Raw genomic sequence first — 27026 nt, forward strand, 5'->3', positions numbered from 1 at the left:
AAGGTTCAAAAAGTCAAGAGGCTGGAGAAATGCACTGTGCAAATATATGGGCTTTATTTTTGTCTCCGTTCGGGAGCCTCACAGACATATCCAGGTAAAAAGATCGTTAAATAAACACCGTCAGCCATCGCAATGCAAAAATAAATATCAATCCTCTGGCCTCAGCAGCAGCTACGCTGCATCCAAGTCCCATCGGCCGCGCCTAACAATTATAAAAGTGTTCAGCGAGAGGGTGCTGGCGTGAGTGTGGGCGGGTGTGCGCAGGGGGCACGGTGGAGCGGTGTGCAAAGTCGGAGTTGCAAACCCTCCGACCCGGGGCCGAGTAGGGCGCGGGCGCCTCTGTGCGCACACTCACAGCAGAGTCCGTACTGGGAAGAGTTAAAAAAGAAACATTTACAAGGGCAGAGAAAGCAGCCCCCTCCCCGGCGCCCCAGCGCCCCTGCGCTCTGGCCCGGGGCGAGCACCGCGCCCTGCGCTCCGACCAGTTCGCAGCCGAGCGGGCTTCCAAGCACGCGGGGAAGCGGTGATCTCGGGTCCCCAGAGAGGGAGACCCGGGTCGCACTCTAGTCCCTGCACCGGCCGCGGAGACGCGCGGTCCTCGCTCCGGGCCGTGCCCCTCACAGGGCCGAGTCAGAGTCGCTGGAGTCCAGGCTGTTCCTCAGTTTGCAGCTGCTGAGCTGGTCCCTCTGCAGCGACAGGCTCTGCGTGCTGCGGCGCAGGCATTCCAGGCTCTGCAGGAACGACTTCTTGGCCTTCTCCTCCTCCATGGGGGACACTCCTTCCTCCTCCACCTCCTGGATCTCGTCGAAGGTCACCGGCTGCGTCTTGAAGCGGGACTGGCGCGGCCGCCGCAGCCGGCCCTTGCCCTTGGACAGCTTGGCTGGCCGCACGGGCTGCGGGAACTCGTCGGCCAGGCACACGAAGTGCGGCATCACCGCCTGGTAGCTGGAGCATATGCCCATCAGCTCGCTGGACTTGGCGGTCGCCATGGCGCTTCCGGCGTCTTCGGGGCCCGGCGGCGGGGCGCTGGGGCTCTCCGGGGGTGGCGGCTGCACCGGGGCCCCCCGGGAGGCAGCAGCCTGGGGCTCGCCTGGCGGGGGATCCAAATCTGCTGCGGGGTGGCGGCGGCCCTCGCGGGCCCGGGCCGGCGCTCCTCGGGAGGGCGGGCGGGCGGGGGGCCCGTCGGGGGGCAAGGGGCTCCGGGGGCGCTGCTTCACCGTGCTCCGAGGCACACGCCGCCGCTGCTGTCGCTGTCTGGCCCGCGGCGGCCCAGCCGGCGGCTTATATAGCCCGCTCCTGCCCACACGGCTGTGAGCTCGGATGACAGCGAATGCCATTTAAAGCGTGCGCGCCCCGCGCCCTTCCGCCGGACGTCGCCCCGCCACTCTGGGAAAGTAACAGCCCCTTCCCAGGCGCCGCCCGCTCGTTCCCCCAACCCCCACCCCCGCCAAGCCGACTCCGAAAAGCAAGCCCCGCCCGCGGGGACAGAACCACCGCAGGGCTCCCGAGCGCACGGGGAGGGAGTAAGGGAGGAGCAGGGTCCCCCGGCCCGCGGGCATGGGCTTTCACTGTCCTTTCTGGGACTGTCCCAAGTCTTTTCCAACTGGGGTGACCGCAGGGACTCAGGCCCACTTCCCCGCCCCTCATCTCTGATGCACACACTCCAGGCTGGTGGTTCCGCCGCTAGGTGCGCGCTCGCTGGTGCGCAGAGCGCAATTCTGCTTCCCGCTCGCTTGCAGCCGGGAAAGCAGAGCGCCGGCTCCCAGGGATGAGCTCCGAGGCTTGGGGCGAGTTTCTTTTCTGAATCCTTGCCACCTCTCCCCCTAAAACACCCAAACCCTAACCAACCTCCCGCTATTTCGTCCTGGTTCTTTGTGTAGGTCTCTTTACTAACCTCTGAGTTCCTGAACAACCCCTCCAAGCTCAGGGACGAACGACCTTTGATTAAGGACACTAAGGCAGTGTGTCTACCGCGTCTCCTCGAAGTATCTAGAGAGCTTCCCTCCAGGCCAACCAGTGCGCTCATGTTTTGCATATATAAATATCTATGGATCCTGACAACCATGTGTGGTAGTTATTTTACATGAGAAAACAGACACAGGGAGGGTTAGGTCACTTAGGAAGCAGGTGGGTGGTCTCTAGAGCTCACGTCTTCTACTTCCTTGCTGAGGGAGCTCTGGTGGCCTTAGTGGTAAGAAGCTGCACTGCAAAAGTACGCGGTTCGAATCTCCACGGGGGAAAGATGGGCACTTGCTTCCGTGTGTCTTACTGCCTCCGCAAACTCGCTAGAGGGTCAGCTATTGGTCAGTTTGAGCTGATGGTGCACCACCACCACAACAACAAACCCCTTGCTTAGTGCCCTCCTCCGGTGCTCCCTCCTGCTCCCCAGCCTTCTGGAGCAAGCTGGCAGCCTCTGCAAGGTGCCCTAGGGGAAACTGAGGAAGCCCCTGCCCTCCAGCTGGACATGCAGGCTTGTACAGCAATGCACTGGCAAGGCTGGCGGGCCCTTGACAAAGGAAGGAGTTGGAATTTAGTAACCATTCCCTCCATATGCTCTGCATATCCATGCGAGGACAAGTTATTGTGCTCCAACTGTGTTGGCTGGTGGGAGGCATGGAGAGGGAAAGGACAGGTAGTCCCAGCTCCCCTAAGAGTTATGTTATTTTTTAATTGTCATTATTATTATAATTATTATTATTCTTAATTTTAATGAAAACATACAGATTTTGGATTTCTATTCGTTAACTGTTGCACTTTTCTCCCTGCCCACTCCTCCCCTCACACAAACACATGAAGAAATGTTCAAAATCCCTAGCTCTAAGAGAGATGCAAATCAAAACAACTATGAGATATCATCTCACCCCAGTCAGAATAGCAAAATTTAATAGAACAGCAAACAACAAATGCTGGCGAGGTTGTTGTGGAGAACCTGGAACCCTTCTTCACTGTTGTTGGGAGTGTCAAATGGTGCAACCACTGTGGACGGCAGTATGGCGCTTTCTCAAAAAGTTACAAATAGAAATACCATTTGACCCAAGAGTTATGTTCTAAAAGGGAAGACACACACGGACCCTGTGCTGAGATGAGAATCAAGCTGGTGATGTGCTAGGGATGCCGGAGGACAGAGCAGCAGTCAGGAAAGGCTTTGCAGAGTAGGAGGTGTTACACTAACCTGACATAGAATAGTAATAACCCTAACCAGTTGCCCCAGATGAGATGAATTGGCTCATTGGGGGGAAATGGGTCTAAGCGTGGTAGAGACGGTGAGGATGGTACTGGACAGGGCATGGTCTCCATGCATTGTTTGCAGGGCGATTATGAGTCATAGTTGACTCAATGGAACCTAACGACAAACCGTCAGTTGCCTTCTGGTGATCCCACGTGTGCCGGGGCAGAACTGTGTGTCCAAGGCTTTTCCACGAGTCATTTGGGGGAGGCAGATGGCAAGGCCTTCCCAGGCGTCTCCAAACCTCCTCCCTTTTGGTTAGAAGATAAGTACGCTGAAGGATAAGCATCATTCACTGACTGACTGACTGACTTCGTGCCATCGAGTCAGAACACACTCAGCTGACCATCCAGAGTTTTCGGAGGCTGTAAATCATCTGGGAGGAGCAGCTGGCACACTCAAAGCTCTTGCCTTTGGATTGGCAGTGCAACTCTTTAAACACAAGGCCCCTGAGCTTCCTTTTGCATCACTCAGGGAACTGCATAATAACACACTGATTCTCTCTTATTGCCATTGAGTCAGAATTGACTCATAGCTCAGCCTCCAGCAGGTTTTCAGAGGCTGTAAATCACACAGGAATATATTGCCCATCTTGCTCCCATGGAGTTATGGGTGGGTTCCAGTCATCAGAGAGCCACCACCTTTGGCTTAATAAAGAGACTCTTCTATCCACTACGCACCAGCTATTGCTATGAGCCATCAAGGCAGATCTGGCTCCTAACTGACCTTCCAGCAGGCAGTTTATTGAATGGGAGGAGATTGTCTTTCTCCCGCTGAGCAGCTGGTGGGCTCAAACTATGTGCTTTTCGGTTGGCAGTGAGAGTCCTTACCCCTAGGCCACCAGAACATCCTCTAGAAATATGTTGTTGTGTACTGTCAAGTTGGAACCATAGCTGACCCTCCTGTGGGTTTTCAGAGACAGTTAACTGCATGAGAGGAGACTGCCCATCCTTCTCCAGTGGAACAGCTGGTGGATCCAAACAGCACACCTTTGGGATTGAAGCACAGTAACTTGCCTGAAGGTTACACAGCTAAGTAGCAGGGCTGAGCTTCAAACCCAGGTAACTTGACTCCAGAGCCTTCTCTCTTATCCAGTAGGCTGAAGTGTGAAGTGCTTGCTTTGTGTAGTACAAAGATGGAAGAAACCACATGACAAAAACACATGAGAGAAGTGTGTTTTTGTGCCGAGGGCAAAGGTTCTGAGGCAGAAGAAGCTTACAATACCAAGAGAGTCAGCATGATTAAAGCAGAGGACAGAGGAGATGAGCTGTAGGGACTGTCACAAAAGGCCTTGATTCGAGAGTTGTTCTTGGTCTTAGCTGCCACACTACTCATGGCTGCTGCATACACAACAAAAGAAAGCCCTAGTCAGCCTTGCACCATCCACATGATCCCTGGTGGGTCTGATCCTTGCCAGGCCTTTCTTCCCAGTCCACCTTAGTCTGGCAGCTCTGCTGAAGCCCATTCAGCATCTGTCTCTGTCGGAGCAATGCATGGCTTCTGCTGACAGCCGGGTGGGGGTTGCACATGAGGTGCGTGTGGTTTCTGTGCTCCACTGAGTCAGAATTGACTGCTGACCCTTCAGGGCCTTTTCAGAGGAGGCAGTAAAACCAGACTGAAGGAGAGTGCACTCAAAGCTCTTGCCCTTGGATCTGCAGTGCAACTCTTTAACCGCGAGGCCCCCTGGGCTTCCTTTTGCATCCCTCAGGGAACTGCGTAATACCACACTTTCTTTTATTGTCATCGAGTCAGAATTGACTCATAACTCAGCCTCCAGCAGGTTTTCAGAGGCTCTAAAGCGCTCCCACAGAGCTGCTGGTAGATTCGAACTGTGTGCCTTCAGGATTGCAGTACTGCTGCTTTCTGCTAGGCCACATGAGATGTACTGACTGGGAATCAAACTCATGTCTTCTACCTGAAAAAGGCAAGAATTCTACCACTGAGCCACCACCTCCCCTCTAGAAAGAATATGGCTTAGCGAGTACCAGGTAAGCAACCCAGATATTGGAAGATTGAAAGCCAGTGGCTCCTGATAGCATTTAAAAGCTCACCTATGACAACTTGCAGGCCAAACCATGCACCTGCCGAGTCTGTCCTTCCAGAAAAGTGGTCGGAAAGAGACAAAGAAGGTTTGCACGTGTTGGCTGCTTGCTGCTACTTTTTGCAGGGTTTACAAGAAAGAGATTGGCCAGTTTGCAAGCAGAGGTGGCCAGAATTAGAGTGTCCAGAAAACCAGTGTTTTCAGAGTTGGAGAAAGCTACTGGGTTTGATAAAGCAGCAGAATTTCACTATTGTGTCTAAGAGCAGCTCACACTCCTGCAACAGATAGTAAGTGGCAGGGTTGCCTTTCCACAAAGCCTAATGTTTCAGCTTTAAGAGAACTTTGAGATGAAGGAGAAAGGGATGGGTTGGGCAAGAAAGACAGACTTCAGAACTTGGTCTGGAAAGGAACTTTGGGTGTGGTTATTGGCCTCTGACACTGACTGGAAATAGATCTGAAACCTATTATGTTTTCTAAAGAATTTCTATTATCAAAGAAATTTCAAGGTTGGACTACAAACTCACATAGTTTTTCAAGCCCGATTCAGTCTCCCTACAAGGGATGTAGGGAGTGAAAAGAAAAGAAAAGAAAATGAAAAGTCAAAGTCAAGGGCCAGGGAGGACACAGGGCAGTGGGCTCACCACCGAACAGCAGATCCAGGGTCTACTCAGACAATTGTACCCACTGCCAGCACAAGGAAGTCTCATTGCTTTAGAGGGTGAACGGTGAAGGAGGCTGTCAGCTGTTAGCGGGGCCCTCAGTTGTCCCAGTCCCCAATTTCCCCTGCAGCCAGGAGAGACCAGGTGTCTAGACTTACCCATGGAAGGTGAGCAGACATGATATGTGTGATTTCTGCCTCACTTACTTAGACTTCCGTTTTGCTTCTCACTCTGAATGGCAAGAGATGTAGAAATCTCCCTGTTAAAGACACAGAGCCATCCGGAGGTCCTCAAACGGTCAGTTGGAACAGAACTACCATGATGGACAAGGTTGTGCATCAAGTTGACGGCCCAAGATTCTCTGGTTTGACAGTTGTGATGTGGTCATTCCTTCAGTGAGGTTTGATGCAGTATAGCTGTTCCTTTAATGCGATGTTATGAATCATGAGTCAGTTCAAGGGGGTCTCACTGGGGGTGTGGCCTGCATGAAGTATAGAAGGAAGTCTGAGGGAGCTGGCTTTTTCTCAATCTTGATCCTGCATTCAGCCCCTCACCTCATGGGTTCTTTGGATTTGAACCACTGACCTACTTTGCCTGCTGATTTTGGGTTCACCAGCCTCTACGGATGTGTGCCGCAACCTGGGACTGCTAGTCTCTGTGAGTGCACGAGTTATTGCCTTTAGATAAACCTCTTTCTGGATATCTATGAACTGTCTCTGAAAACCTGTCAGAGGGTCAGCGATGGGTGGGTTCTGACTCGGTGGCACACAGTAACAAACAACATCTTGTATGTATGAAGGAGCCCTGGTGTCATGGTGCATTGCTTGTTGCACTGCTGACCCAAAGGTTGGAGGTTTGAATCCACCAGCTACTTCTTGGGAGAAAGAGGGGCAGTCTTATCCCATTAAGATATACAACCCGAGAAGCCCAGAATCAGGTAGATAGCAGTGGGTGGTGAGGTAGGTCCATGCATCTCATGCACTCATGGCTGTGTAGTCAGCAGTAGCTCTTAGCTGAGTTTTGACAGTTTCTCAGGGGCTGTAAATTACACAGGAGGAGATTGTTCATATTTTTCCTACAGAGCCACGAGTGGGCCCAAACCATCTGCCTTTCGGTTGGGAGCACAACTCCTTACCCAGTGGCCACGAGAGCTCTATGGGTGTGTGTGTCTGTGTGTGTTGTTCTTAGATGCCATCCAGCTGACAATTCATAGCGATACTATGAACAATAGATGTGAACCTTGCCCTATCCCATGTCATCCTCTCTCTCTCTCTCCTTCTCTCTCTTCATCTCTTCTCTCTTTCCCTCCCTCGCTCCACATTTCCTTGCATAATATCTTTGCAAAGGCTACCCCTTCTGACAACATGCTGAAAGTATGTGAGACAGTTTCATTATCTTTGCATCTAAGAGGCGTCTTCATTGCACTTCCTTCAACAGACTTGTCTGTTCTTCTGGCAGTCCATGGAATGGTCGGTCCTCTTCTCCATTCCCACAATTCAAAGGCATGAGTTCTTCTTCTGTCATCTTTGTTCGTTGTTTAACTTTTACCTGCATAGGAACTAACTGAAAAGACTAGGCTTGGGTCAAGCGTACCGTAAGGGTTTCAACTGACACCCTTGCTCTTTCACATCTACGGAAGTCTTTAACAGCAGATTTTTCCCAATGCAACATGTCATTTGATTTCTTTCTGTTACCTTGTATGGGGATTGTGGATCCAAGTGTAATGAAATTGTTGACAGCTTCAACCTTTTCTCCATCAATCATGATGTTGCCTCTTGGTTTAATGGTGAGGATAAAGGCTGTAATGTATGCTTGTCTGCAGTAAGTGTTTCAAAGCCTCTTCACTTTCAACAAGTACAGTTGTGTCATCTGCATAATGCAGGTTGTTCATGAATTATCCTCCAACCCTGATGTCACATTCTTGTGTATATATATATATATATATATATATATATAGAGAGAGAGAGAGAGAGAGAGAGAGAGAGAGTGAGTCTAGCTTCTCAAAGGATTTGCTTGGCATACAGATTGAATAGGTATAGAGAAAGAATGCAACCCTGATCTGCACTTTTGCTGATTTTAAACTATGCAGTGTTCCCTTGATGTGTTCAGACAACAATTTCTTGTTCTAGGTACAGGTGCTGCATGCGCTCAATTAATTATTCTGGATTTCCCATTCTCCTCAACGTTAGTCATAATTTGTTATGTTCTGCACAGTCAAATGCCTTTACATAGTCAATAAAGCACAAACAAACATTCTTCTTGTATTCTCTCCCTTTAGCCAAGATTCATCTGACGTTAGCCATGAACAGTGATGTCCCTGGTGTCACAGTCTCTTCTGAATCAAGCTTAAATTTATGGCTATTCCCTGTCTGTGTACTGTTCTAGCCATGTTTGAATATATGTGTATGTATATTGTTGCTGTTGTGTACGACTGAGTCGGAACTAACCCATAGCTGGCCTCTGGCAGCTTTTCAAAGGCAGTTAATCAAATGGGAGGAGATTGCCCATCCTTCTCCTGTGGGTGGCCTCCAACTGCATGCCTTTGGGATTGCAGCACAGCTACAGCTTCTTGCCACTAGGCCACGAGAGAGATAGATAGATGAGAGATGAGAGATGAGAGATGATAGATAGATAGATAGATAGATAGATAGATAGATAGATAGGTAGATCATATATATATGATCTGAGATACACACACACACACACACACACACAGAGCACAGAGAGAAATTTGTTTCTCCAGAGAACTCAGCCTAAGAAAACCTTGTACCCGGCTAAAACACTTTCCCTGGAACTACTGTCTGAGGGAGTGATCAGCTGCATATTTTAAAACCACTATAATTTGAGATCTCATTATCCCAACTGTGCATTGGCCTAAGTGATACAACCATTGGTCATTGAAGTGGAGTTGACAAGCAAGCCAGTGCTACTTGGGGAAGAGGTGACGTTCTGGACTCCTCAGGGGATGTATGGATGGTGCTCAATGCCAGGAGACAGGGTGGAAGGCACCCTCCAGAGAAAGGAATGCTGGGAACAGTGGGCACAGGGAGGAAAACGAGTTCATCAGGAGGGACACATCAGAATCTAAAAGAAAGATGTTTTGAGGAGGAGGAGGACCATTGAATGAGCGTCTGGAAACAGTTTTGCCTGGTTCTGCCCTGAACCTGCTGTGTGGTCTTGGCCAGCCCTTGCCTTTCTGAACTGCAGAGGTCTCAGCTCTAATGTTACCTCCGGTGTAAACAGTGCAGCTGGCGTGGGGGGTGGCCACGTCTGACTTCCACTTGCTCCACACGGGGGCCAGTCTCCATCCACAATATCCACAACACAAGACCAGTTCTCATGAGGTCAGATAAGCCCCCACACTTCCGCACCTACTTGTGTCAATTCTGATACCTTCTGTCCGTTCCGGGTCACTCACTGCTCTCCTGCAGCGCTGCACATCTTTGCGATGACCCCACGGGACTCACAAATATTTCTCAGGATGACGAGGTTTATCAGGGAAGCAGTTGTTGTGTAGCCTGAAGAAGTAACCAGCCCATAGCAGACACTCCAGCAGGTTTTCAGAGGTAGGAAATTGCACAGAAGAGATTGTTCATTTCTCTCCTGTGAAGCAGCTGGTGAATGTGAACTGCTTTTGCATTGACAGCACATCCCCTACCATTACTGGGTTACAGGGAGCTCTGGTGGCCTAGTGGTAAGAGACTGTGCTGCAATTCCCAAGACACACAGTTCAGATCCACCAGCTGCTCCACAGAAGAAGGATGGCCTATCTCCTACTGTGGGATTTACTTCCTCTGAAAACACACTGGGGGTGGGGGGTGGGGGGTGTCAGTTATGAGTCTGTTCCAACCCCACAGCACGCAACAACAAGCAGGTTACAATTCATGCTGGAAATAGAATATAGTTCTTTGGTTAGGATAACTTCTCAGGTGTGTTCAAAGGCCATTTAACCTTCTAGAATTTAAGCTTCGAGACTCTAGGCTAGGCTTTTAGGCCTGGGAGTAGACCCTCAGCATTGACTCTGTTCCCACAGGGCAGCAGTCCCAGGCCACTCTGTCTCACGTCAGTCTCTGCCTCTCCCTCTCCACTGTTCCTGCTCTCCTCTAGGTCCTGATCTGAATTTCCCAAGAATTTCTGGTCCATATTGCTAAACATGACCTTGATCCCTGGGCTTCATGCTTCTTCTCTAATGCTGCTAAATAGCCCCATTTTCTGCTTCTAAACCTGCTCAGTCTAAATCTGACAGGACCTGCTGATCCCTTAATTTTTTTAATTTTTGTTTTTGTCTATACACCTTGTTTGCATATTCCCGCCCATAAGGTGCTATTTACCTCATTAGCATGTCCCACATGGTCGAAGTTAGGCCAATGACTTTGGAGAGCCATCTTTGGACAGCATCACATCTCTTCAGCTGAGCCTTCTGTTTAAGGTTCCCTGCAATCACTCTATCCTTTTTACTTCGCAACGTGTGTCTTGTTATCTAAAGGGTTCCCTTGTTTATACTTCTGCATTGTCTGTCCCCCTCACTGGCCTTTCAGGCTCCCCCATTGCCTCACTCCAGCCCCTAGGAGAGAGCTGGCCTGGGGGGGCTTCTGTTGAGTAGTCATGACTCCTGACACCCTGAGGAAGCAGCTACACCTGATCCTCCTGCCCCAAATCCCCAGGCCAGGGGCCCAAGATACCTTAAGTCACTCCTCTCAATTCCCCCAGCCTGGAGATTCCCCTAGTCCTGGCCTGGGGAGGTTGAAAACAGGAAAGGACATGAACCCTTCGCAGCCAGAGTTCCAAATTAGCTATGAGATCATCCCTTTGGTGCTTCCGCCTGGTCGTCTGGCCTTGGGCCCTGCTCACACTCGGCCTCCAAGAGGCGAAGGTGGATGGGATTGAAGGTACCGCTCCAGGATGAGATCCGGGAGTCTGCGCGCGCGTGCGCGTGCGTGTGCGTGGTCTGGATTCCTTGCTCCAGCCATTGACCCTGCCCACTCATGAGTCTCTCTCCAGCAGGATGTCTCAAAGGCCAGCTCCAGTCCTGGAGGGCCTTTCCCCACTCTCTGGGGCCCTCCACTCCAGTTGAGGGTCACTGCCGGGTTAGAGCACAGACTTAGCTTTTGAACTCCAGAAAACCCCAGCCCCGCGTGGACTTGCACCACGGGCCTCTGAGCGTCCCACACCTAGAAAGCGTGGCTAACACCCTGGGCTGGTGATTAATGCAGGGAAAGCCCCTGGCATGGTGCCTGTGGGCCTACAGTGTGAAATGAAATCTCCTTTCCGCTTCATTATCTCATGCCTCAACCTACCCAGCCCCCCAGCTCGGTTGAGAAGATGTCCTGGAAAGAGATCAGGAAACTTCTTCTGCAGAGGTAATTGGAATTTTGGTGACCCAACCTCCCAGTCTGAGGCATGGTTTATAGGAGGATGTCTTTCAGCGGTGGGATTTCAGGTAGCAGGGGTGGAACATGTTGAGATGTTGTTTCCAGTATTCATAGAGTCCTGTGGGATCTCAAAGATATTCCTTTTTTAAACAATCTGCTCTCATATCTTTCTTCCACCAAAGCCTGGGAGTCAGGCTCCCGCTCTGTAGAAGTGCGCGATGGAGTCTCCAGGGAAGACTGCCCGTCCCTCTGAGTGGTGGGAAGGCTTGAGGACCACCTGCCCTCAGGCCTTGGTCCCTGTTGCTCTGGGCCGAGCGCTTTGGACTTGCCGAGTTTGCCGAGGCTGTGGGCTTTGGGAGGGAGTCAACTTTGTCTTCTCGAGGAGAGGAAAAGTGAAGCAGTGTTGACCCACCTGGAGCGGGAGGTGGGGGTGGAACACGGCCCCTATTCTTCCCAGGCTGTGTCCCTGGCATTTGGGATGAAGGTGTTCTAGATTGTTGTTGCTGTTGTTATGTGCCAGATTAGCATATGCAAAATGCCCCCCAAAGAGGTTTCTGATGTCCCAGCCCTTGTCTATGAATGTGACCTTGTTTGGGAAAAGAAAGCTGTTTCTCTGAAAACATTAGCAGGGACTCATTCTGGAGAAGGGTGGTTCCTAGTCCCAAGGCCTCCGAGTGGGGACAACACACTGAAGTCATGTGGAGGCACATCTTTTTGGTACACACCAGGAGGCCCCCACGCGGCCAGAAGGAGGATTATTGTTAGGTGCCATCAACTGCGATTCATGGCGACCCCACGGACAATGAGTCAGAACTGGGCTCTGTCCTGTGCCGTCCTCACCATCCCTGATATAGCTGAGCCCACTGTCATCGTCACTGTCAGTCCATCTGTTTGAGGGTCTCTTTTGCTGACCCTCCGCCTTCCCAGCATGATGCCTTTTCCCCAAGAGCCGACATGCTCTAAGTATGTGAGATCAAGTCTCACCATCCTCGCCTCCCAGGAGCCTTCTGGCTGCACTTCCTGCAAGACAGATCTCCTTGTTCTTTTGTCAGATCACAGAATACCCTGTACTCTTCCCAACTCACTAATGAAGAGCACTGATTGCCCTTTTGTCACCCTGACTCACTGTCCAACCTTCAGCTGCATAGCATGTGATTGAAAAGAACATGGCTTGGGTCAGGCGCACCTTAGTCTTTAAATTGTAAGACATCATTGCTCGTAAGCACTTTGGGGAGGTGCACAGGAGTCCATTTCCCCATTGTGACATGTCTTTTGACGCCTTGACTGCTGGTCACATGGTGTTGATTGTGGATCCAAGTAAAATGAAATCATTGACAATATCAGTCTTTTCTCCATCTCTCATGAGACTACCTATCGGCCCAGTGGCAAAGATTTTTGTTTTCTTGATGTTGAGATGCAATCCATACTTAAGGCTGTATTCTTTGATCTTCTACCTGAATTTGGACCAAAAGTGTCAGACAATATTTTTCCTAAGGCTACCCACTTTCTGACGGAAGCTAAGACAGAGGGGCAGTAGAAAGATCTTCTATTGTTAGGTTTGGCACATACCATCTCATTGAAACCACCCTGGCATCCTTTGAGGGGAGCCCCCTGGCATCAACTCTATTTGCTAGATGAGCATTCAGGGTAATTTTGTAGCTTACCACTCCACTCTCTCATTCACTGGTTGCCACCCAGGTGGAATGAACTCATAGCTGATCCTCTACTGAGTTTCTGAAGCTGTAAATTAGAGGCGACAATCCACCAGCCAGCAGAGGTTCAGCGTTTGGGTTGGCAGCACAACTCCCTACAGACCACGCCACCAAAGCTCACTTACAATTTGCTTTTTACTCAACTCACTGCTATCAGATGGGAACCGACTCACAGCTGACTGTCCAGCTGGAGGCTGCCCGTCTTTCTCCCAAGGAATCACTGGTAGATTTGAACCAGCAGAAGCCTTGGGGTCAGCTGCCCAACTCCCTGCTGGCTCCACCATCAGGACTCCCCTCTGTAGCTTCAAGATCACACTAAATGCTAACAGCTTTGAGTCCTAAAGTCAGGACTCAAAGTCAGATCTAGTTGATCCCCAAATCTGCCCCTTGCTTATAGCTCCAGGTCCTCCTGCTTCTCCAGAGAGATGAGGAGAGGTGAAAGGTCCGCACACCTGGCTACAGGGTCCCCCACTCCACACACCAACCCCTGGTCATCTTAGGTCAGTTGTTTCTCATCTACGCCTCAATTTCCCCCATCTGTGAAGTGAGGAGGCTAGACTGATCCACAGGGACAGGGAGGGGCATGGAGGGTGGGGTCTCCAGCTCCCACATTCAGAGGAAGGCTGAGACCAGGGAACTCATTCATAGGAAACTGATCTTTGCTTTGGGATGGCAGAGTGGAGGCCTGGGGCAGACTTGCCTCTAGGGAGGGGGGTCACTTGGGGAGCAGATGGAGCAGGAAGATGGCAGCAGACCGGGGAAGGAGGGGCCTGTGCGACCACCTCCTCCACCATCCTTTCCCACACGTTGGCTTGCTGGCAGCTCTGGGGGGGCTATAAAAAGCAACCACCATTTCCACAGCTATTACCAGGTCTCTGTTTCCTAGGGTGCCCTGGACCTGCATCAGAAGGGAGCTGGAAGGCAGAGCGCACCAGGGACACAGAGAGAGCAAACAGGCCCCAAGTTCATGGCAAGGTGGTGGTGGTGGTGGGGTGCTCACCCACAGCTCTCTGCTTCTTCCTGGGTGTTGGGAAGAGACACCTTCCTTTTGCAGGCCTATTGCCAGCGGGAGGCCTGGCTCACCTGGCTGTCCCCCACCTTGACCGAGCATTCTCACCAGGTGCGTCCCTGGGCTCTGATCACTGGTTGAGGTGATGCTTATTCCAGGTGATGCCGTTTGGGTCAGTCTGCACTTTAAGGGTCTTAGTGGAACGTGTGTGTGTGTGTGTGTGTGTGTGTGTGTGTGTGTGTGTGTGTGTCTGCTGAGCAGGGAGGAGACCTCAACAACCTCTGGTGGGCTCACTGCAGGGCCTCTTCTGGGGGCTGGGGGTCCTACCTCAGTGGAGGGTGGAGGAGCTTCACCGCTGCCTCCCCCGCCCCCACCAGGTCCTTCTCACAAAGCCTGTGACTTTAGCAGCCCCCCAACTGCTCTGCCTCACTCAGAATTAGCACTTCGTCTGGTGCCATTGTGAGCATAAAAGTGTTTTGATGATCTTACTGGAGGGTTGCCATGACAATCCCAGGCAAGCTCCAAGAGGGGGTGTCAGCCTGTGTGCCAGGGAGGGAGACAGAAGCATCCGGGAGATACACGGAGAGGGCCAGGCATAGAAAGGGAGCGGATTTTGAGGGGAGGCCAGTGACACCCTAAGTCAGACCTTCAGCTCCCCCCAGCCCTGCCTCCACGGCCCCATTCTGGTCAAATGACCTCACTGTCTAATCTGGGGCTTACTGTACATAGTGCAATGGGACACCAGATACTGGCAGGAGTGGGATGGCAGGGCTGGTCTCACAGGGAGGCACCCCAGCACCCCAGCTCCTAGGAGACATCCCAGGGAACACCAGACAGGATGGGACAGCGAGATTCTGGGGGCTCAGAGGATGCTGGCACCCAGGCAACAACCCTGTGGTCCTGACAGTGCTGACATCAGTGACCAGGGCTCACTCCCCTCTTCCCCGCAGGACCTGCTTCCCAGCACAGTGTCCCAGCCCCGGTCCCTGGCTCAGAGCTTCCTACGTGTTTTGTGGAGGCCACAGTGTCCCTCTCCTGAGACCACCAGTCAGAGGATCACCACGTGACTGAGGGTAAAACCTGCACAGTCTCTGACCCTGGAGCCTGTACAAAGCCGTTTCACTCTGAGCTCTCAGCAAAGCAGCTGTGTCCTTGCCGGGTTTCATGAGGAGGCCAGAGAGGTTCAGGGACAGGAGGGAACCAGGCTAAGGTGACCAGGCAGCCAGGTCAGAGCAGAGCTGGGCTGGGACCTAGTCCGGGACCTCACATTGCCTCCTGGGAGGACAGGAACTCTGGAATGGGTCTGTCTAGTCCTGAATCCTCAGGGAAACTGAGGCCCACAGGTATCCCCTCACTAGCAGGCAGAAAGCCAGGGACTGCCCCTCACACTCGGAAATACCACCACTGCTGCTCAACCATGATACAGCAACACAATGTCCAAAAGTGTCCCCTCTGTGACCCCCCATCACCTCCAAGGTGAGTGAGCAAGGGCTTGTCTTGGAAGGAGTCTGTTCATTATTGACAGCTCGGAGCAGAACACAGCCAGGACCTCAGAGACAGGAGGGGCAGAGGCCCCAGCAGCCGATGCTGAGTCCCACCCAGCATGTGGGCTCAGAGCCTGGCCGAAGGGCCCCCAGGCCCCCGTGGCCACTCTTCAGCTCAGAGTCTGTCTCCACAGCTGCCAAGAATGGATGAGCACACAGGGTGTGACTAGAGGGTCAGGAGCCTGTGAGGGACCTGTCTCCCACGTTTGGGGACCCACCCTCCTGGACAATTCAGGTGCCTTCACCCAATGGCTCCAGTTTGACTCATTGTCACTTTGCCAGCACATCCCCTAATCCTGGGGGTGCGGGGCAAAGAGCCAGTGCTGTGAGCTCTGAAGACCACCTGTCAAGCTGACCTTTCAGCAGCCCTGGCAACGGGAGGCAGTAAGAGAATGAGCAAACAGTGCCCCACAAATGCCTGCTTGGATCCCCCAGTTCTGGTGTTTGCCACAGCTCTCCTCACACCCCTGTGAAGCCTCATCCTTCTCGAAGCCTAACACTTCCTCCCTCAGATCACATCAGAGGGCTGAGGAGCGTGCAAGCTGAGACCGGGAGGAGAGAGGTGTTTAAGGAGTTCCAGGAAATTAGGATCAAAACTCGGTTCATGGAACATTCTGGCTCCAGCCCTGGGACGAACAGGACACAGCATCAGCACCAGCCTCGTAAATAGCTGTTGCTGTGGTTGTTGTTTGCTGCTGGGAATCAGCCCCGCCTTGTGGCAACAGGACCCAAGGCTGCCTGGGCAGATGTCGTCCCAATTGATTGGTTGTGAATCAAACTGTCGTGACCCACAGGGCTTTCACCGGCTGGCTGCCTTTCAGAAAGAGCCCGCCAGCTCTTCCTTCCTCGTGTGTCCTACCCTGGAAGCTCTGCTGAAGATCTGTTTGGTATCGGCACCGCACAAGCCTCCTCTGACAGATGGGGGTGGACGGTGTGGTGCATAAGGCACCCTGGCCAGTAGGTGAGATTTCTACCACTGAGCCACCAATGCCTGCACGTGCACAGGCAGAGGCTCACTTTGTGGGGGCCCAGTGAGTCTGTTCTCCTATAACCCTAACTACATTCTTCCTCAGATGCTGCCTTGGCATTTCCCACCACGTCTCAGCATCTCTGCACGTTAGGGATGTGTTGTGGGTGACTTCCAGGGCATTTAACTTAAAGCAATCTCTGACACTTCCCAGCTTGCCCCTGGCTCATCAAAGGCATCTCTCCTTCCTTCAAAGTGGTACCAGCTCTCATTTCTCTTGATGGAATGTTCTCGAAAAGAGAAACACAGAGGTTGTGGGGAGAGCTTTAAAGGAATGTGTTTGTCCCCAAGCATGTGCCTCATGCCAAGCACCAGAGCAAAGCATCTTGTGCGCACCATGTCATCCTTGGCTTAACCTGAGATGGCTATTACTATTTCCAAGTTTTAAATTGTGGAAACCTGCTCAGATGTTAAGGCGTAACCCCGAGGTTGTGCAGCCACCTGGGAGTGGAGGTGGGATTTGAACCCAGGTCTGTCTATTGCCAAAGCTCTTGTCATCCACAAGCTTCTACCAATATGGTGACTCTGGGACCTAGAGACAGGAGTGAAGATTCCCAATACCAGCTCTGGGGGCTGCCAACGCAAAGGCATGTGGTTTGAAGCCCCAGCTGATCCATGGGAGAAAGACAGACAAACATCTTCTTCTGTGTGATTTACAGTCTCTGAAAATTCACTGGAGGGCCAGCTTTGGGTTGGTTACAACTTGACAAAACCTAACATTTCCAGAGAGAGCCGTAGACTTAGGAGGGAAGGGCAGACTACATCCAAGCCCTCACCTCCCTTTCTTGCACCCCGGCAGAGGAATGCCGCAGTCTCCCCACCACTCACAGAATGTGAGCTGAGGAAGCACGCAGCTAGGAGGCTGGAAGACTGGGGTGGATCATGGTCATGCCTTCAGTCAAGAGTCTGGGAGCAGAAACCACTGTTTGAAGAGTTCAAAGGAGACAGCCACAGCAGCTCAGCTGACAGGATGGTGAGGTTGGGGTGGAGGTGGGAGTTGGGGGTGGGGGATGGGACAGAACCACAGGCTGCAGGGACTGAAAGAAAACTTCTAGATGAGTGGGTTCTGTGTTGTTGTTAGATGATAACTGGGGACCCATTAGCCATATAACCATCCGTTCAGGGGCTGTTGCCAGAATGCTGTCATCTTAATGATGTGTGTGTGTGTGTGTGTGTGTGTGTGTGTGTGTGTGTGTGTTGAATGCCGTTGAATGGAGCATGACTCATAGCGACCCTATGAACAAAAGACCTGGAGCCTTTCTCAAAGTGCATGCAGTTTCCAAAGGCATGTTGTTTAGGGAGAGGATGCCACTCCTGCTTATGTACGAAATCACCACTTCACGAAACTTTAGTTTTAGTTCAATGTGTGTGTAGTTATTTTTATTCAGAGTTAAAACAATATTAAAGTGACTTCATTTAGTTATTTATTTTCTATTTCATTTATTGCTGTGATAACAGAGATACCACAAGTGGATGGCTTTAACAAACACGTTTTTTCTCTGTCTGCTGGATGTCTGAATTCAGAGCACCAGCTTTGGAGGAGGCTGGATGTCTGAATTCAAGACAGGCCTTTTCTGCCAGCTCGGAAGCAAAGTCCTTGTTTACATTCACAATCCATGGCCCTGGCATCCCTCAGAGGGCGGAGGCTGCCATGTGTCTTGGTATCCACCTTCCCCTGGGTTTAGGAGGTTCTCAGCACAGGGATCCCATGTCCAAAGGGCAGGCAGGCTTGCTTGCTTTTTATTTATCTATCTATCATCTATCTATCTATCTATCATCTATCTATCTTTTATTTATTTTTTAGGTTTTGTTTATTTATTTATTTAGTATTTGTTTGTTTATTCATTCATTCGTCTGTCTATCTATTCATTCATTCATTCATTCATTCATTCATTCATTCATTTACTTATTTATTTTATGTTACTGAAGTCCCTCCTTCTCTGCTCACTTACCTCTCCTTTTATCTTTTGTAAGGTAAAGGGTGATATGGGCCACATACCAAGGAAACTCCCATGAAGCAGTGACCTGAGTGAGGGTGTTGCATCCCACCCCCATCCCCTTGTAAAGGATTGCCTGATCACATGAGATCTCATCATGGGCATGATGACATCATTACATAACTGCCAAGTTAAGTCATTACATAGCTGCCAAGCCACTGAGAGTTCTGGCCCAGTCATGCTGACACGTATTGTAAAGGGATACAATTCAATCATGGTGGTGGCTCAAAGGCTGTATTGCACAGGGAAACTGAGACCAAGGAAAGGAAAAGCTTTCTCTAGGGTTACACAGTGGTCAGACAGTCTCCTGGTGATGGACATTTTGTCCAGTACCCTTCAGGAGCCTGGTTTCCTAATTATTTTCCTAACCTTCAACTTTAGAAACATGTGCAAAAGGCCCTTCAACTTGGGGCATTCTGGGTTTTGGGTTCTTGCCCCTATTGTCTGCAACAACAGCATGAGAAGAACCTCAGCTTCTTGTTGGGGAGGGGGGTGCAGCCTGTCACTGTTTCTGGCTCCTGTGACAGAACTTTCTCAGGTCCCCTTTCTTCTTAGAAAATTCCTTCCGTTTCCTCCTTCACCGTCTCTCTGTGGGGACATCCCAGATCATGTCCCTCCAGCGGGGTCACAGGGCCATAGGGTTGATGTCTTCCAGTAATTCATCTTACTCTGGTGACTCCTTTCCTCTGGTGGCACATATCCACCTGCCCCTGCTATTGTGGGCGCAGGGGTCATTTTAGTGTCACCCCCTCTGACAGAGGTCCTTGGTGACACTGAGTCCCTTTCCACACTCTCTTCATCCCCCTCTACACTGGCCCCTCTACGACCTGTCCCCCATACTCCCCCCATTCCCCAAGGCCTTGCCTGAGTGGTGGCTTCCTCTTAAACCAGCCTACAGCAGTCTCCCCATTACAGTGAGACCCGTGCCAGTCCCTGCCAGTCCGGGACCACCTGTGGCCAATTCCACTCTACACTCCAGGTCGTGGACAGCCCCTCATACCTGTTATCAGGACAGATGTGTGTTTCACTCATCCTAGCCCCAGCTCTGTGATTTAAGCTTACTTACACATTTTACAGATGGAGAAGCAGGCTAAAGTATCTGCTGAAGGCCTTGCTGCAGTAAGTGAAGGAGCAGGTACTAGATCCAGGTCAGGTTGGCACCAAAACTGACACCAAGCACTCTCTGGCCTCATTGGCTGTGGACGGTCTTTCCTCCAAAGCATCCTAACTGGGCCAGGTCAGTGTGGGGTGGGGAGGTGGAGTGGAGGGCATGGTAGGGACAAGCACCCTCTTACTCTTATGTTGTAATGAGGTAGCCCTGTTCCATTCCCAGGATGGACAGATACTGGACATGCAAGATACTGGACAGGCAAGAAAGATTATGCCCCAACCCACCCCTAACTCTCTCCTCCAAGGGAGGTGGAATTGAGGGAGCTTGGGAGAACAAACTGAACAGGCCTAGGAGTGCCCAAGGGAATTGAACCCTCCCTTGCCCATATCAGAGGGAGTTCTGGTGGCCTAGTGGTAAGAAGCTGTGCTGCAATCCCAAGGGCACAAGCCGTTCTGCAAAAGAAGGCTGGACAGTCTCCTCCCATGTGATTTACTGTCTGTGAAAACCCCCTGGAGGGTCAGCTATGAATTGGTATCTATATGACACACAGCAACAACAACCTGCCCATATCAGGTCTGCATACCTGGGGAGCCTGACTGATACTCAGATCTCTTATTCCCCCCAACTGACTTCAACCCCTGAATCTACCTGCAGGAGGACTTGGGGAGGGCCAGCCAGCCTTCTCCTTCTGGAAGCAGATCTGCAGGCCCACCTGCCCTCCCCACGTGCAGGTTCGGTGGAAGAAGCCAGCAACCTCCTGGCACAAACAAGGCCTGTTGTGCAGACCATTCCTTAAACAGGGCGCCCCAAGGTCCAGGCTTGGTGGGGAAGTTTCAAGAACACTGTGGTCATGGATGGAAGGCAATGCCTCCATTGTACCTTTATCAGAAATAAGATTTCTATTTTGACCTCCTGTCTCTGAGCTCTGTGTCTCTTCTCCTCCTCCTGCCTCAGCGCTCATGGAAGTACAGCTGGGCCCTGAAAGCCAAATCTCCCTGCCCCTTGCTACCCCTACACGTGCCCCGAGCCTCCCTGGGCTCGTTAATGATCTCCCAGAACATCTTCCCACCTCCAGTCTCACCCGTTCACCCCATCCTGCTCAGGCAAAGTCACTCACCTACACCCCAACATCAAGAAAACACAAACCCTCACAACTGGACCAACAGGCAACATCATGACAGATGGAGAAAAGATTAACGTTGTTATTGATTTCATTTCACCTGGATTCACAATCAACACCCATGGTAGGAACAGTCAGTACACTAATACCATGTTGCATTGGGCAAATCTGCTGTCCAGGACCTCTTTAAAGTGCTCACAAGCAAGAATATCTGTTTAAAGAACAAGGTGCACCAGGTTCAAACCATGGTGTTTTCAACGGCTTCATATGCAGGTGACAGTGGGACAGTGAATAAGGACAACAGAAGATGAATGGGTGCCTTTGAGCTGTGGTGTGGGAGAAGAAAACTGAATACCCCACGGAATGCCACAAGGTCAAAAGGGTAGGTCTGGGAGGAAGTGCAATCAGCATGCTGCTTGGAGCCAAGGATGGTGGAAGCTCATCTCACATGCTTTGGGCTTGTTGTTAGGATGGGCCAGACCTTACCAAATAGACAACAAACCGGGGAAAGTAGAGAGTTGGTGAAAGAGAAGAGGACGCTCAGTGGATGGCCTGACAGCATCTCTAACAGTGGGCTTAAGGACAGTGGAGACCAGGAGGAGGGCACAAGCCAGGCAGCGTGGGACTCAGATCTGTTGTTCAGAGTCTACACGAGGGGCCTCACACCATCAGGCCTCAGCGGCTCCCACCAACAGGTCTTCTGCCCTGAGTTCTCTCATCTCTCCTCCTGCTTGTCACTGTCCCCACAAGCTCAGCTCAGGGCGCCCAGCCCTTGCCTGGTCACAAGCTGCCACTTAGCCAAGCACCCCCACCAGTTCTCCCAGGGCCCCCATCATCAGATACCCTGACTGCCATGCCCACACAACGTCTTGTGTTCCTCTCACTCCTGTCGCACTTGTTGGCAGGACCCCATGTGACCCATTTGTCCGTGTCATCTTGTCACCTGTCACTTCCGCCTTATTCCAGAGGTGCTTCAAGTGATTATAGTTGATATAAAAAAATTTAAATACCCACCACCGGCTATGCTAAGATGTCCTGGTGCTCACATCTGCTGTCCTGAGCGGAGGACCCAGCTCCCATCAGAACAGAAGCTGCGCAGAGCAGAGGGGAGCTCACTGCTGGCACGCTGTGCCCGGAGCCAGCCTCTCAGATACGCTCCAGGCCCACTGGCAGGAGGGCAAGCTGGTGCAAGCTTTCTGGAAAGCCATTTACATTATGTATTCAAAGCCTTAAAGAGATGCACAGCTGTCCTCAGAGCGAGCAACCCCACTCAGGAATCGATTCGAAGGAACCATCACAAACGTGCACTAAGGTTTTGCCTCTAACAGCTGCTGATAAGGGGGGGGTGAGGGGGCGGGGCAGCTGAGCCTCCATCTCTTCACTTGTAAAATGAGTATAAAAATAGTGCCTTGCTCCTAGGCTGTTGTGAGGCTTAATGAGTCCAGAGTTAATACACGTCAAGCACTTAACACAGTGCCTGGCCCAGAGGCAGGCTGTGTAAATTATAGCTGCTCTTTGGATTGTTTGAATTGAGGTCTGAATGTGGTACAAGCCTAGGCTCTCCTCTCTGACATCCCCTTGACTCCCACCAGCCCGGCCTGTGACTTCCAAAATCATTGTCAATTTCAAAAGTAATCTTAGTATTCGACACTAGGGGACTGGTAAATATCCCTCAAGGTGCAGGGGCTAAGTGGTTGACTAGAAAACCGAATGCTGACAGTTCAAACCTACTAGTGGGGTGAGAACATCAAAAGCCATGTTTCATTGGGAAAATCTGCTGTTGAGGACATCTCCAAAGTTATAAGGAGTAGCAATGTTAGTGTAAAAATTAAAGTGCATAAAACAACTATGAGATATCATCTCACCCCACTAAGAATAGCAAAATTTAGCAGAACAGCAAACATCAAATGCTTGCAGAGGTTGTGGAGAAGCTGAAACTCTTATTCACTGTTGGTGGGAATGTAAAATGATGAAACTACTGTGGAAAGCGGTATGGCGCTTTCTCAAAAAGTTGCAAATAGAAATACCATTTGACCCAGCAATTCCACAACTGGAAATATACCCTAAAGAAACCATAACTGCCACCCACGCAGATATATGCACATCCATGTTTATTGCAGCTTTGTTCACAATAGCAAAGAGCTGGAAACAACCCAAGTGCTCATCAACAAATGAATGGAGAGAGAAGCTCTGGAATAATATGCAACACTGAAAAAACAAGGAACTCATGAAACATTATGCAAAATGGGTGACCCATTTGTCCAATGGAGGACATTATGCTGAATGAAATATCTCAGTCACAAGAGGACAAATACTGCATAGGGCCACTGTTGTAAAATGAGACTGACATTGGGGTTTAGGGAAGACAAAAGGAGGGGAGGAATGATGTATACTGCATTGAAACAGATGAGGAAGAGAACTGTTTAAAAGGGATATAAGAATGGGTATTCTTGTTGTTACAAAAATCCAGAGTGAAGGCTGCACAGTGGAGTGGACTTGGAGGGAGGGATTGCATAACAATGAGAGAGGTTTTCTTTTACTTTTCAAGGAGAAGAGTGAATTGGGGGGAGAGGGTGGGTAAGGAGAAAAGTGCAACGATGAATGACTGGAAACTCTAAGTCTCTATAAACTTTCATTAAAATTAATTTAAAAAATGAAGGTGCACCTGATCCAAGACATAGTCTTCTATGCATCTAAAAGTTGGACAATGAATAAGGATGACAGAAGATGAATGGGGGTGGGAGAAGAATGCTGAAAATCCCACAGACTGCCATAAGGGCACAGGAGGCCTTGGAGGAAGTGCATTCAGGATGCTGCTGGGAGGCAAGGCTGGTGCAAGCTTCAGGCATGTTGTCAGGAGGGGCCAGACCTTGGGGGGAAACGACAGGTTGGAAAAGACAGAGGGTCGGAGAAGGAGAGAAAGATGCTCAGCCTTGATTAATACAGTGGCTGCAGGACAGGCTCAGATTTACTGTTCGTGGGTTGCTGTGAGTTGTAATCGACTCGAAGTTACCTAACAGCACTGGTGGTTCCATCGGAGAAAGTCCTGCTTGTCTGCTCCTGTGTTGATGTTGTTGTTATGTGCCGTCAAGTCGCTTGCGATTCATAGCGACCCTACGTACAACAGCTCTAAACTCTGCTCTGTCCTGTGCCGATCGCACTGTCTCTGACACACCCATCCCGATTACCCCAATCACTGAATCAATCCACCTCATAGAGGGCCTTCCCCTCCTGTGCTGTCCCTCCACCCTACTAAGCATGATGTCCCCCTCCAAGGACCAGTCCCTCCTGACAACATGTCCAAAGTATGTCAGACGGAGCCCCAGAATCCTTGCCTCCAAGGAGCCGCCTGGTGTAACCCTCTCCAGGATGAATCTTCGTTTTCTTGGCAGTCCATGGTACCCTCGATACTCTTCTCCAGCACCACAGCTCAAAGGCATCAATTCTCCTTCTGGCCTCCCTAGTAATTGTCCTCTGACAACTCTCTGATGCATAATAAGTGATTGCAAAGACCACGGCCTGTATCAGACACACCTTAGTCTCCAGAGAGACACCATTGCTCTTCAGAACTTTGTAAAGACCCTAAAACCCACTCCTCCTGCTGCCAAGCCTCGCGGCAGAGCCACAGAACAGGCCAGAGCAGAACTGCACCACAGGGTTTCCATGGCTTAAGTTTCATGGAAACGCAGTGCCAGGCTTCCTCCCGTGCAGCAGCGAGTGAGTGAGAACCACGGAGCTCGCAGCTAACAGCTAAGTCCTCTAACCTCTTCACCACCAGGCCTCCTTCTTGTGAAGATTTCTGGCTGAGGAAATGCTCAGGGCAGTTCTGCAGGTCAGCATGAGTTCAACCACAAAGGGGCTGAGGGGAGGGTTAAATAAAAGCACAGTAACAGTGCAGAACTGGGGGGCCACTTACATTAGTTTACAGGACAAAAGTGAGTGCCAAGCCCCTGCACACACAATAAGGGAGCTCTAGGGGGCTGGTGGTAAGAAGCTGCTCTGTAGTCCCAAAGGCACACAGTTCGAATGCACCAGTTGCTCAGAGGGAGAAGGATGGGCAATCTCCTCCCCTGCTCTCAAAACCTGCTGGAGGGTCAGCTATGACACACAGCAGCAACAATAACAAACACAATCAGTGGGGAAAGGTACAGTATGGTTTTCTTTCTGGTATTTTGAAAGCCTACAAACAAGTGGAGAAATAGAGATATATGTTGTCATCTCTGGTTGTAAAATTACTGGTGATTTTTCTTTTCATTTATCTTCTTAATTTCTTATAAAAAAGTATGTATTCCTCCTATAATGAGAAAAAAACCCCAACAACCCAAAATGAATAGAGAGAAAATAAGAGCCACGTGGCTTTCCTTCCCAGCAACGAGAGGGACCATGCGTCCTTTTACGTTCTCTCCAATACTCCCCCATCCCCCCTCCCCTTGCAACACATAATCTCAGGGCACAAAAGCCTCAGTCAGAAGTGAGCAGAATTCCAGCCTGTTAATCTTGTTTAATCTTCCAGGCCAAGGCGTTCTGTACTGAAACTGACAAACAGCCTGCAAGAATAAGCGAGCAAAGTAGACCGGCAAGGGCCTGGTCACTGACCCGCTGGCCCATCTGGGACACATCAAGAATTAGGGGATGAGATATTAGAGATGCAATTACCTGGGGAGCATGTGGTGGGGCTGCCCAGAGAGAACAGGGCGTCGGCTCAGAGCCACTTTGGCATCTGGGAGCTCTTTGGCTTCATCTAAAGGACCTCCCGGGAGAGGCTTAAGTGCACTGATCTTAATGTGATTGCTCGTGCAGCATTTTCATTTTCACCATCCTCCCTCCTGAAAGCCTGTGAGCCTCCCTCTGCTGAACCCACACCAGGGGCTCAGACACCTGGGAGCCTGCAAAGGGGTCAGCAGAACCCAGGGCCACTGGGGAGAGGGGTCCGCCCACTCAGCAGTGGAGGGCAGAGGGTGGGGTTAGGAGAGTATGTCAAACCCCCCCTTTAAGCCAGACACACTCCTAAACACTTTCCTGGCAGACACAATACAGGGATTATCTCATGCCTCCAGGTGGTTGTTTAACAGCTCGGAAAGTGAGGCTCAGCTTGACCAGTTTCAGGTGACTTAGCTGGGCAGGGCTAGGATTTAAGCTGAGTCCCCTATGCTCCCCTCATAAGGGCTGTGGCTTCAATTCTGACAGATGTGGAGGCTTGGGAGGGGTCATAACTACCTCCTCATTGGCCCACTGCAGGTGATCCTAGGGGATCAGCCCCTCTCCCAAAGGTGAGTCTAGGCCTAGCCTTGCTTGGATTTACCCAGCTGACCCCCCTCTGCGTGGTGCAGAGCTGGGACAGTGCTGTTTACAGCAGGATGGCGCTGCTGTTGACCGGAGCCCTGCCCAGGACTGAGCCACCGGCCTGGGGCCAGCACAGGCAGCCAGTCTTACTCTGTGACAGCTGTTCCAGGAGACAGCCCAGCCTTGTCACCAGGAGCATGGTCATCTGTGGCCTGGCCTTCAGGATGTCCTCTGCAGGTCACTTTTGCCTCTCTCCAACAACCCCTTGTGACCCCAGTTTCCTCTTCTATATTCCTGCAATAGAGAGGGCAGTCCCTAAAATATCCACCCACAGGGCTTTGGGGACACAAAGGGAGTCAGAGCACAAGGGCCACTGGCTTGCCCTGTTGTGTGGCAGCTACTTAATTAGAGGTGATGTGGAGGCAGCACCCTCCTTTGCCCCCTCTGGCCTGTCTCCCATCCTGTCCCTCCCTCCAGGTGTGTGGTAAAGGGTGTTGAAAGCAGGCCTGCTGGGAAATCACCAGCTGACACTTTATACTTTCTCTGCGGGGAAACATTGCAACAATGTTTTCTCCAAACCACCAAGGGATCAAGGACAAGCAGACAGACAGCTTTTGTGAGCTCTCCTATTTTCGAATTCTGCCCGGGTGGTCCTGGTCCTAAATTTGTGAAGCTCCTCACCCTCATCCTTCAGCATCCCTCATCCCATCACTCAGCCCGCATTCTTTCATTCACTGAAGGGTGTGGATTCACGCCCTCGTCCTCGTGGTCCCATCCACACCGGGGCTGGTGGGCAGCGTGCAGAGCTCGGCCAGGGCCGCCTGCCTGCAGACTTGCCAACAGCCGCAGGGCGGCTCAGCCAGCTCCAGCCGCGGAGGCCGCAGCTCTCCGGTGCACGTTCCAGGGCCCCGGGCAGCAGGAGCAT

At 51.2% G+C, this 27026-nt stretch overlaps 1 protein-coding gene across 1 annotated transcript; it reads right to left on the bottom strand.

Moving 5' to 3' along the window:
- Nucleotides 1–617: 617 nt before the first annotated feature.
- On the bottom strand, nucleotides 618–27026 carry LOC102872633 (chromosome unknown open reading frame, human C11orf96). The gene is given in 3 exon segments (XM_006903746.1): nucleotides 618–1171; nucleotides 1174–1386; nucleotides 26939–27026. Coding segments are annotated over 3 exon segments (855 nt in total).

Source organism: Elephantulus edwardii, unplaced genomic scaffold (genome assembly GCF_000299155.1).
Source record: "Elephantulus edwardii isolate Elephantulus edwardi_28Jun2011 unplaced genomic scaffold, EleEdw1.0 scaffold00189, whole genome shotgun sequence".
NCBI lineage: Eukaryota > Metazoa > Chordata > Mammalia > Macroscelidea > Macroscelididae > Elephantulus > Elephantulus edwardii.